Below are 12,785 nucleotides of genomic sequence, written 5' to 3' on the forward strand. Positions count from 1 at the left end.
CAGTTGGATTCTTGCCAAACTAGGGTCTCCAATTACTTGAAACGTGAAACGTGGTGGGGTTGGCCTAAGAAAGCAAATGGTGTCAAAAGTGCAATAATTTTTTTGGGTTAATAGTTTTTTTTAGTGAAGGTCAATAAAATTTTAATAATATAGAAGCAGCAAAAATGTGAAAATACCAACAGTACTAATAACCAAAACCCTAAAATCAACTCCAAATTTGGTTTCTTCTCTTCTTCTTCATTAATAAAAATTGTGTTGACTCTTAGTAAAATTTTAGTAATAATTGAGGGTCAATAATTTTTTTATTGAGGATCAATAAAATTTTAGTAACCCAGAAACAACAATAATTAATATGAATATACCGACAACACCAATAACGAAAGCCCCAAAATTACTTCCAAATTTGGTTTATTCTTATCTTCTTCCTGAATAAAATTTTTAACCCCCAATAAAAAGAAATTTGACTGTCAGTCAAATTTTTTTTTTTTTATTGAGTGTCACAGGGTCATCAGTGAAGAAGAGGACTCCAGTAATAATTATGGTAACAATTAGGTTGCCTTTGTTAAAAAAAAATTCTCAGGTACCCTCTCAGATTTATCTCCTAATCCCATTTCGTAACTAAAACAAAATCTAGAACCAAAGACAATTAAATAAAAATTACTTTCACGAGTAGCAGCTCAATCATTTTCACCAAATCTTCCTTTATTGAAAGCCAGTCTATTCTCTTACCCTCCTGACCTCACCAATTTTCTGTACCCAACAACCCCAGCTGTCCCTTCAAGCCCATCGTCGCAGTCCACGCAACAGACCCTATAAAGAATCCAGGTGAGTCTACCAAGCAATAGCAAACAATGTCAGAATTGCCATCAACAATGGCGTCTAATGGTTCTTCTTCGACAACACGCCAAAATGTGGTGCCGGCAAATGGAATGTAGACACGTGGAAACCTAAGAAGATATTGTAATTGCCCGAGTACCCGAATAAAGAGCATTTGGACTCGGTACTCCAGACGCTGGAGTACTCTTTCCCTCCCATCGTCTTTGCCGGCGAGGTTCAGAGTTTAAAGGAGAGTCTCGCCAAGGCGTCCATGGGAAACACATTTCTCCTTTAAGGTGGGGATTGTGTGGAGATCGAGCTTCAAGGAGTTCAATGCCAACAACATGTGTGACACCTTCAAGGTACTTTTAACACACACACACACACACACACACATATGACCCTTCTAGTGAGCGATCATTTTTTGTTGTTGTTATTTTAAGGGATCGCTTATTAGACCTACTTTTCTATTACATATCGGCATCTCGATCGTTTTCAGTTGTTAGGTCTATATGAGTAGATGACTTCTGCAAATTTTGACCTAAATATTGATAGTCGTTAAGACATTCATAACTGTGATTTACTATAATAAATATGAACGGTTTAGGTCGCACAGATTTGGTTTGTTCATTGATTTACTGTAGTTCGATACCTTAACGATTATCAACTTGGCTGAAAATTTACAAATGTGATTGACACATTTGGACCTAAAAATTGAGTAGACGAGATGCCTAAATGTCAAGGTTCAAAAAAACGCTAGGCGCTAGTCAGGCAGTGGACAGGGGACTAGCGTCCAGACCCGCCTCAGCGGTGCCTAGGCGGTTTTGTATTTTTTTAGTTTTTATAATATATATATATATATATATATATATAGGAAAATAAAATAAGAGGAGGAAAATATATATGTATATATTATTAAACTTTTGTTTAACTAAACACTTATTTAATTGAATATATATATTTAATTAAATGATAAGCAGTATTCAATTATGAAGCCCACTTGCCCATCTATGATCTATCCCTTCTCTCTCTCTCGACAAACAGCAGCCACATTTTTTATTATATTCCAATCTTCATGTTGTGTTGATATGATCCTTTTTTCTTCTTTTCTCTCTCTCTCGACAAACAGCAACCAAGTAACAGCCACCACCCTCCACATTCTCTCTCTTTTCTCTCTTCATCAATTTTTCTTTGTTTCTTCATCGTTCAATCACCGAGTGAGTAACCCCACAAAAAGAAGGTCGATCTCAGTTCTTAGATTTCAAGACTTTGTGGTTTTTCAATTGCTCTTATTAGAGGAATTATCCTGGTTTTCAGTTTTGAATCAACATGACTGAGAGAGCTGGATTTTAGTTTTAAATTAAGGGGACTGAGAGAGGTGGCAAGAGATTCAAAGGACGAGGTTTCAATTGTTTCGAATGAGAGATGTGGTCTCTTTCTAATCCTTGTTTTGATTTTGACGAGAATAAAAAAAAAAAAAATATATATATATATATATAGACGTTTGAGAGCGGACACCCGCAACCCAGAAAAAGTGCGGACCTCGCTCTTCTGGCCTCGATCGAGCATCCACAGGGCGCCGCAGCTTGCTGAATGGACGCTGGGGGTCTGCGAAGCCGGTCTGCGGTCGGATGGAGTCACCGGTGACCGTTCTGCAAGTCTGCACAGAACTTGCAGTTGCAGGTGAGGTGACTGCCCAGAAACCGGCAACTTCGACCTTGATCGCTGCCCAGAAGAGGTCTGGGAGTCCTCCAGCCTCCCTCCGGCCAGCCCGGCACCGCCGTCGCCGCCTGGAACCTCCTGTTGCGTCGACGTCCGCACTTTAGCTAAAGTGCAGACATCCGCCTGTGATTGGGCCTTATATATATATATATATATATATATATATATATATTTATTCAACACCCAGCGCCTAACGGCCAAGCGGAGCCGCTTAGGACCGCCCAGCCTCCTCCTAGACCGCCTGAGAGCCCAACTTTCGCCCATCCCTTACTCGCCTTCGTCTGCTGCAGCACAGCGCCCAGGTGGCGCCTAGGCGGCCGTTTTTTAGAACTTTACGAAATGTAATCGAAAAGTGTGTCCCACAAGGAATCCCTTAAAATGACTAAAAATGGATCCCTTTCATGGTGACAGTCTTGTAAATTGATAATTGAGCATATTATAAAATCGTAATTTTACTCTTTGTTGGGTTAAATGGGCTGAATGGTAACCTGGCCTTTTTTTTTTGGTTAGGGTGATGAGAAAAGTTTTTGCTATAATTGAACTTATGGGTCAAAGACCCTAAAATATTTATGTATAAGATAGATCGTACAATATGCAAAGGTAAATTTATATTAATTTAGACTTATTCTAAGGAGTTGTCGCAGATTATATTTCTGAAAACAGAACCCACAGAACAAGTTCGTTGGTGAACCGTGACGCAATGCAGCAGTGTCCTCCATGTTAAATGCATGTATCTGTGTGCGTATAAAATATGAGGAACTACAAAGTAGTAGTGATAGTTGTGTTCTTTCTTTGGGTTAACAAAGTGCTCTTTCTTGAATTCTTATATCTTCTGCTTTTATAATTTGCTTGGCAATATTACTTTTTAGTTGAAACAAGATGCAAAGGTAAATTTTAAATTAATTTATACTTATTCGAAGGAGTTGTCGCAGATAATATATTTCTGAAAACAGAACCCACAGAACAAGTTCATTCGTGAACTGTGACGCAATGCAGCAGTGTCCTCCATATTACATGCATGTATCTGTATGCGTATAAAATATGAGGAACTACAAAGTAGTAGTGGTAGTTGTGTTCTTTCTTTTGGAACAAAGTGCTCTTTCTTGAATTCTTATATATTCTGCTATTATAATTTGCTTGGCAATATTACTTTTTAGCTGAAACAAGATCAAGATGAAGCTTTTCCAGCTCTTTATCACTGCATCGATTCCAGTCTTGAAAACCCTATTGATTACTGCCCTTGGCTCATATCTTGCAACTGAACGCGTCAATATTCTGGGGGAAGACAGTAGGAAGCACTTAAACAGTGTATGTATACTAACCTACTTCTCTTTGCTTCGATCTCTCTTACTGAATGAAGTGGAGTAATGAGTATTATATTGATATCGTGTTAATGATGAACAGGTTGTATTTTTCGTGTACAATCCAGCCCTGGTTGGTTCCAGCCTTGCCCAGACCATAACATATCACAGTATGATTAAGCTGTGAGTTCAAGTCTCCTCTGTTTAGAAGTACTACTTAATTTTTACAACTTTAAAATGATTAATGAGTAATAAATACTATTGCGTGTGTACATGACCTGTATATTTGCATGTATGTATATATAGGTGGTTCATGCCTGTGAACGTCGGCATGACCTTTATTGTTGGTTCAATATTTGGATGGATACTCATCCTGTTAACAAGAACTCCTCGACGTCTTCGAGGTCTTACTGTGGGTTGCTGTGCTGCTGGTAAATTTGAATATTCAATAATATGAAATGTCTGTTAGAAAAGAAAGACAGAGTACGTGAAAGGTCCAGAAAAGATGAATGGCGAAATTTTAATACATCCAAAATCGATCAGTATCCACCAATTAATATTTCTGTAATTTCTGCTTGTGAATTCGAGCAGGAAATTTAGGGAACATGCTCCTTATTATAATCCCAGCTGTTTGTGAAGAAAAAGGGAGTCCATTTGGAGCTCCTGATGTTTGTTATGCTTACGGATTGGCATATGCTTCACTTTCAATGGCGGTACTTCTTTATTTTTCTTTATTTATTTTACCTTTTTTTTTTTTTGGTTTATCATATTTTTAATTTCAATCGCTTTTGTTCGCCAGATCTCGGTTGTTTATTTGTGGTCCTATGTTTATCCATAGCTGAATTGTTGTAACTACGCTAAAGAAGAAAAGTACGCCTAGTTACAACAATTCAGCTATGGACCACAAATAAACATGGTCTACTTTTTTCTCCTATGTTTATTCAACAATTCAGCCACGGTCTGGTTGTAAACATGGTCTGGTCCTATGTGAATTGTTGTAACTAGCTGAGCTACTTTTTTCTCTAATGTCAACTATTTCCAACTACATTCTTGTTAGTAAAGTTTCGAGTCCTTTCCAAACAGTAGGCACGACATTAATGTATTATCATCGCATGCTAGATATTATTTGGTAATACTATTACTGTTAAAAATTGCTAATATATAGCATATAAGCTTGTTATTTTTCATGACAGCAGATCATGACACCTCCGGGCAAAATAATGAACCGTATAATGAAGGTGGTCAAAAAGCTCAATCTAGAAACGATCTTTTCCCCCTCAATAGTTGCAGCGGTATTACCTTTTGGCGATGCAAATATGTGTTTTCTTTCCCCCATTTCTATGTTTATTGACTCATTGATAGAATTTACACTTTTTTTTTTAATATATAGATCGTTGGCTTTGTTATCGGAGTCATCCCTCCAGTTCGAAAAGTATTCATAGAAGATGGCGCTCCTCTACGGGTGATTAATGACACTGCTTCCTTGTTGGGGTATAAAACTTAAGCAAAAACTGTGTCCAACTCCACGGGTTTAGCCCCTTGATGTTTTATGAACCAAAAATATAGCTCAGCTAGCTCCTAGCTCCTAGCTCCTACTGTAAGATTACAGAGAAAATGTTTACTCGATCAAATATTCAAATGCTGACGAACACATTCTTACTACATTTTAGCATAATGAGAGTCTTGATGGTTCATTATCTGGTGCTGATTGAAATTGTGTTCATTTATTTGTTACTTTTCAGTAACATTTTAGTCTTTGAACTAATTCTCTCTTAATGATCGTGGAGGTGGAGATATCCCGGCTGTCACTCTTATAATAGGAGGAAACCTCCTTAAAGGTAATAATAACTGCATCGACAAAGTCTTCCTTTCTTAATTAGGCATACTTAGTTTTGAGTTCAATTGACAAGTTTCACTATGTTCTTTCAGGCCTGAGAGGGTCTGGGATACAGACTTCTCTCGTTATCGGCATCATCATTGTTCGTTATGTTGCCCTGCCTCTTGCAGGCATATTGATCGTTAAAGGGGCAATGAAATTTGGCTTAGTACACTCTGATCCATTGTATCTGTTTGTGTTCTTCTCCTTCAATTTGCACTCCCACCTGCAGTGAGCATAGGTATTATATACACACACACACACCAGAAATTGCAATGTGCGACTGTTTCTCAATGCATGCTTTCTCTCTTAACATTATCCTTAATGTTTTGGCAGCAACCATCACTCAATTGTTCGGAGCAGGAGAGAAAGAGTGTTCAGTTATCATGCTGTGGACTTATGTTCTTGCTTCGGTAGCGCTTACTTTTTGGTCTGCCTTCTTCATGTGGCTTGTCGCCTAAGTGTGCAATTGCAATGAATTTTAAGATCGATCACTTTGAAAAACTAGATGATCGAACTGTAATTCAATCTACGTACGTACCTTGTAATATCTTTGTAGGGAAATTGTCACATAAAGAAAATTAATGCAAATTTTAAGAAACTGAACTTTGGTTATGCAGTTTTTTTTTTTTTTGGTTATCATCTAAAGAGAATCAAAATGTGCATGTTACCTACAGTAGCGTGTAACTCTCAAGTGAAATGGAGTATCAGTCTAAGAATTCAGGATCTTCAAGTAATGTAGGAAAAAGAATTAGGAAAATTCTAGTGTACTTGTGGGTATCTCATACCCACATTTACAAAAGTGACAACAATTTTGTTGTCAGAGTGGTAATGTTGAGTCCTATTTTATGTAATCTTAGTTCTAATAATGGTAATTACACCTCTTACGACATTGTTACAAGCTTTTGAATAAATTCGTTGTCAATGTTGTAATTTTTGTTTAACTATATGTAAATAGTGTGAATGAATATGGTAACTTTTGTTCTCATGTTGTAATTTTGGTTCAAATAATTGTAATTTTTTGTTCAAATAGTTGTAAATGAGTGTATGAGATACCCACAAGTACCATAGCTTGTCTCAAAGAATTAAGCTAATAAGCTCTGAACAAGTGCTTTGGAGCTGGTCTTCATGCCGCTTATGTACATGGATATACACACACACACACACACACACGGAGATTCTAAACTGTTGTAGACAACATCAACGCCAAAATTTGTACACCATGGCGTTTCAAGAGCATTCATGTTAATTTTTCAAAATCTAGCTACATCATATATAGATATAAGGTTAATTTTGACTATGGGTGGGGAGGGAGGCAGGGGCGCACTGGGTCAGTGCCCCAGTTATGATTTTCAGAAGGTATATATTATATATTACTAGTTGAGTGAATGAAAGATGGTTTGGTTTATTAGTTGGGTAGAGCATAAGGCTTTCAACTTTGTTGTTGCGGGTTCGATTCCCACCTTGGGCGTCTTCTTTAGTTTTGTTAGATTAAAGTTTGGATGTTAAAGATTGATTTCCAATAACCATGAAGCATGTTTTGTTTTAGGTTTTTCAGATTATAATTTTCAGTTTCATATATGTCATGATTGTTTGTTGATTTTGTGCTTCAATCCCACCTTTTATGTGATTATGTTCTTTGGTGCGCAACTTAAAATTATAAGCATATAATTGCATCCAAATTGAGATATGCTAGCGTTCTAGATCTTAATTGCTAAGTGGAAAACCTATAATTCCTTAGGTAAATCAACAATGAGCTTTGCATGATAAGATCAGTGTTCTAACTTGTCGTCTTTGCTTAAATCAATCAAACTTCCACATGTTCTTAATGCGTTAATTGTGTTTTGTTGGGGAATTGATCACTCACTAGCTTTGCATGATTTATAGGGTTAATTATAGTGCGTTCATCTAGTTAATCTAATTAAGGGAAGTAATAAGAACTTATGCATGCGTTCATGGTTTGTTCTTGATTGATTTCTTTCTATGATATGTTTGATTCGAAATTATGTTTGATAATCTCCTTAATATGTTAATGGTTGTTAATTATATCTCTACTTCCTCCATTCATCTACTTCTACTTTTATTCAGATTTGTTTAATGACTTGTATAATATTTAGTAGTTAGATTTAGACACAAACTTTCGAAATCCCCTCTTAATTCTTTGTAATTTTCGTAGATATTGTATTTCTATAATTAATATTCTTTTCTTGACGTATAAATGACAGGAGCACCCTCAATCCCCGGATAGAACGATCCCTACTTGCTATATACTAACAATTGTCAACAGGGTTAATTTTGAGAACTCATTTTGAGCTCATCAATTTTTGGCACAAAAACTGCAATTTACCGTTATAAATACGAACGGTTCCGGTTCCTCCGTTCGTGTAAATTGCAGTTTTGGACGCCTTAATGATCACCAATTTGGCTAAAATTTTGCATAGGTAATCTATACATTATGACTTAAAAACTGAACGGTTAAGATGTGAAAATGTGATCGGAAAGTGGGTGAAAACACCAAATCCGTACCTAAACCTTAGGTAAGGACATCTTTACCTGAGAAAAATCCTATATATATATATTCTTCATATTTTCAAGTCTAATGCAGAAATTATTAAAAAAATATTTTATTAATATTAATAACAATTGTTAGCAAATTCTTGTGTCAATTATAAACTTTTCTTTAAAAGAGATGTTAAAATACTTGAAAAGAAAATTAAAATTAAATCCTATTGCAGAAATCGTCGTGCCCTAGTACACTTAAATTTCTGGCTCCGCCATTGCCTGGGAACTTGGCACTATGCCAATCTCCACGTCAATGAATCGTTGGCCAAAGTCCCTTGCATGTACTTGAACATCATCGCCCCAGAACAAACCAAAGTCCACCTGACTGCCTTGCACTAGAAACAACCTCATGGTGTGGGAAACCTAGGGCACGATGCAATTTTTCAAAATCCCTCTCATACCGTATTTTCGTTTCATAAAGGGAAACGATGGACGGCCGGTTTTGAGCCATCAAATGCTTCTGCGCTCTCCTAGTAGCATCATTGCAGATACCTATGCAATTCCAACTTGGCATATCCATAACAATGGACACAATTTCTAGATTGAAAAAACCCTAGAGCTTCAATCTTATCACCCTAGCAAAACACCTAGGAGTAGCTCGGAGCAACAGACGTCGCCGAGAATTGGAGACGACTGCTGGAAATGGTATCTTAAATTCTAAGTGGATATGTAATTGAGACATTTGCAACAAAAAAAAAAAAATGTTTATACAGGGCTAACGGGTAAGTAAGTTACTATTATTGAATATTGTAGAACGTTTGATATATTTTGCATTTTAATTATATTCGACAGTCTGAAATATTCAAAAAAGTTAATGTATGACATACTTTAACATACACTATATATATATGATGGAAAAAAGAAAAAAGAAAAAAGGTAAAACAATATATTTTTTTTAGAAGAAAACCAAAATAATTTAGAGCCATTAGATTTTAGAAGGGCTTTGCCGTGTCTTCTCTTTCGCAGGTTTCTCCTGCGTCATCATGGCTAATAGGACTGGGGATCTGGTCTTTTCTGGAGCAATTGGTATTTGTGGTGCAGGACTGTGTAGTCTCGGGGGTGCCATCAAGTTATATATGGTGGCTCGTCTAGGCCATGGCGTGCGCAGCTCAAAGGATCTGAGGTGCAGGCAGAACTGGTTCAAGCATGGAAAATGCGATTGAAGGGTTGGGTTTTGCACGGGTCGGGTCAGATCATGTTCAAGTCCCTTCATGGTTGCCTTCCGGCTGATCGGCGGCTACTGGTAGGGGGGCATCCTGTGGCTCCATCTCCGTTTTGCTCGTATGTTTTCCAGGTTGACGACGTTGGGCTCCGTCTTTTGGTTCCTCGTCATCGGTAGGTTGAAGGCACGGTGATTGACGTTCTCTCTCTGCCTTGGTCGTCTGGTTGTATTGGTGTCAGGAGTTTTCTGGTTCCTTGGAGCAAGTTGACCGGAGGTATGGTGGCAGGAGGGGACGGCAGTGGTGGCAAAACCAGAGCCACTATTGTGTTGGCTACAAGGGCAAACCCTAATTGGGTTTGGGCTTGGCTCTACTTTCCTGATTTGGGCTTGGGCTCTAATGGGTTGACTAAGGCTGCAGAGTGTGGGCTTCTGCTGTTCTGGATTCGAATTTGGGATCTCGGTGGATTTCTTATAAAGATTTGGGATCCAAGACGACATTTCCAATTGTTATTTAATTTTGTTTGATCGCAAATATCATAATCTCTGAGGGTTTTTTTGTCTTGCTTCGGAGATTACTGATTTTTGTTTGGATTAAAAGTGCGTGAACTATCTAAAAGGTGGGTGTACTGGGGGTATAGTGGGTTCTTGTTCTTGTTTAGAATAGGAGTCTCAGGATACTCTGAGAAGCGATTCTTTCTGTCGACCCCTTAGGGGTGTTTCGTTTTTGTACTGCTTGCTGAATCTATACAATGGGCTGACCTCTTTCCATCAAAAAAAAGATTTTAGAAGGATAAGATAGTTTTATTGAGTAAAAATTACATGACATGTTTTGGCAAATAGATTATGGGTGTAGGTGATATGACATGACACATAAGAATGAGGCCACAAATCATTTTCCCTATACAAACATGCTCGCCTACAAACCTGGATGGTGTATATAGTCCAGTTTCATATTCAATAAGCCAACATTGCTATGTCCGCAAAAATCAGATTCAAGCGGCGGAGATACAGCCTGAGTAGTACGGTTCGCTCCCTCAAACATCCACCTCTTCATTCGTGTAGGTGAATATAAACTAACTACGCGAAATATTGCATACCAACTGACCAAGAGCCACCATGCATTGACCTACTTTTAACTAGATATCAGGTTATTTTACTTGAACTTATCTTCTTAGATGCAAGAGGACAAAGAAACAAAGCTTTGAAGTCTCTAGTACATCTCGAGACAACAGAGCTGACCACCAATTTAGTGAAGTGTCAAATAAATTGGTAGAACAAACCCGACGTACCATCTTAGCTATGGCTCAAGATCCCATAAAGGAAATATCATGCTTAAACCCTCTCCATTTTATGAATCCTGACTAGTGAATACATCGTTAACACTTCGTGATAATACCCTCTGCCCAGACTCCGAGACCGAAGTCACAGTGAGCATACAAACTTAGCAACCAATTTGCAGAAGCTAACTACAAAGGCAATATCCAGATCTTTCAAACAGATTTCAACTCACCTTGTGATCAAACTTGATCAAGATCAAAACTCCATATTTGCAGGTCTGCGTCCGACGAAGAACACAACAGCCCAATTTCCTCACTGCGGCCACCAACCAAAAATGTCCGAACTTTACTCCCAAATCAAGGTCAGCCCTCACCTACCGACGCATACAAGCCAGAAGCCAAGCCAAGGAAAACCTGAAAAGTCGCCGGCGGTGAAAAATCACGACAAGGCCGAAACTATCCCAAAATCGAAAATCACTAAAACTCGATCAAATAGAAAAAATAAGTATATCAACGCGTATAGCGTGACGAAAGGATCAATTTCCATACCGGATTCACGTCAAACGGCGACCGGATTCGCCGAAAAATGCAAAATCCACCGGAGTAAACTCGAAGCTTCTGGTGGTTGATTCTCCGACCACGATCGATGCATGGATGATCCAAGGCCACAGGGTTGTCCAATATGAGACAGATGTTTCTAAACAGATGTGCCAAACTCATTGAGGTTCCAGGCTTGGATGAATCTATGAAAAGCTCCATGATCAGGCTGCTTGTAATGGAAGGGTGCATCAAAATCACTGCCACCGGAGAAAATTCTACAGGTAGGTCGGTCCGTCTGTCAGTCTCTCTCTCTCTCTCTCTCTCACACACACACACACACGCTAATTTAAATATCATATTTTCATTTTCATTTTCAATGGAAAGATGAGACCGGTGACAGGTCGTCTTTCAAATAAAAAAGCCATGAATAGGTTTTCAGTTTTCTATTAAAAAAACACTTGCCCTTACACAAGTTTTCCAATAATGAAACTATATTAAAGGAAGCATATATACAACGGATCCTGTTTGCACCTGTATATTGAAAACTTGCATTCCCGTATGAAAAGATATTAGACAACTATAAACAGAATTCGTACAGTCATTTAGAGAGACCAGAATAAGCAACAGATTTAAATTGAGAGCATTTAGTCAAATTACGTATGTCTTGCATAAGAGAGAGTTTGCATATAATGTTGTTTCGTTGATTCCTGTGGATCATAGTTATCCTTTCGAAAGAGAAAAGAATGACGTTGTTGCATCGTGGGAGGCCAGCATGGTTAAGTTATGAGCATCCATGTGAGGCATAAATCTTTAGGACATGGTGTTCAATACAAGCCTCAACTTTGTCTTATTTGCATTTATTTGGCATTATTTGTGCATTTGATTCCGCATTTATGTTAATAGTAATTAAAGCTCTCAGAATTTTCAATTAGCAATTAGATTTCTAAGAGCAACTCCAACAGGTTCCCTATAATTTTTGTATTATAGAGAAGCAAAAGTCAAACTTTTAGCCTATTTTTCTTCTCCAACTCCAACAGATTTCTTAGTTTACAGTAATCTATAAAATCTCCATATTCTTCTTTAAAATTTTGGAGTTTGCTGTAAATATAGGTAATTTGGTTTTCTCTCTCCTCACTTTCCCTCAAATAGAGATAGTTATAGGGAATCTGTTGGAGCAAAAGAAGCTTATTTTTCTCTAAAGTAGAGTAAAATCAAATTATAGGGAATCTGTTGGAGTTGCTCTAACAGACGCATGCTTATACAAAATCTTGGTGTACATGGGACAGGGATGGAATTTCATAGGACCTGGTGGCATATATTTCCCAAGGAATGATATTCCGAAGTGGTTGACGTGGGCCAATGATGGTGCCACAGTCAATTTTCAAGTACCTCAAATTAGCAACTGTAATGTAGTAGCGTTGACTCTTTGCTTCACTCTTCTGGACAATGGTGTAGATCAAGGTCGTCTTGTTCCTGATACCTTAGGGCTATGGGTTACAAATCATACCAAACGCACTAGCTTCTTCAAC

The 12,785-nt window shown here is 37.9% G+C and overlaps 1 protein-coding gene across 1 annotated transcript; it reads left to right on the forward strand.

Annotated features, from left to right (window-relative positions):
• Positions 1 to 3,633: 3,633 nt before the first annotated feature.
• LOC112179703 (protein PIN-LIKES 4-like) lies at positions 3,634 to 6,176 on the forward strand. The gene is given in 11 exon segments (XM_040511434.1): positions 3,634 to 3,846; positions 3,943 to 4,022; positions 4,146 to 4,270; positions 4,431 to 4,552; positions 5,036 to 5,131; positions 5,230 to 5,301; positions 5,510 to 5,528; positions 5,627 to 5,677; positions 5,769 to 5,911; positions 5,914 to 5,956; positions 6,052 to 6,176. Coding segments are annotated over 11 exon segments (1,011 nt in total). The 5' UTR covers positions 3,634 to 3,711.
• The last annotated feature ends 6,609 nt before the right edge of the window (positions 6,177 to 12,785 follow it).

The sequence above is a fragment of the Rosa chinensis genome, chromosome 7 (assembly GCF_002994745.2).
Source record: "Rosa chinensis cultivar Old Blush chromosome 7, RchiOBHm-V2, whole genome shotgun sequence".
Lineage (NCBI taxonomy): Eukaryota > Viridiplantae > Streptophyta > Magnoliopsida > Rosales > Rosaceae > Rosa > Rosa chinensis.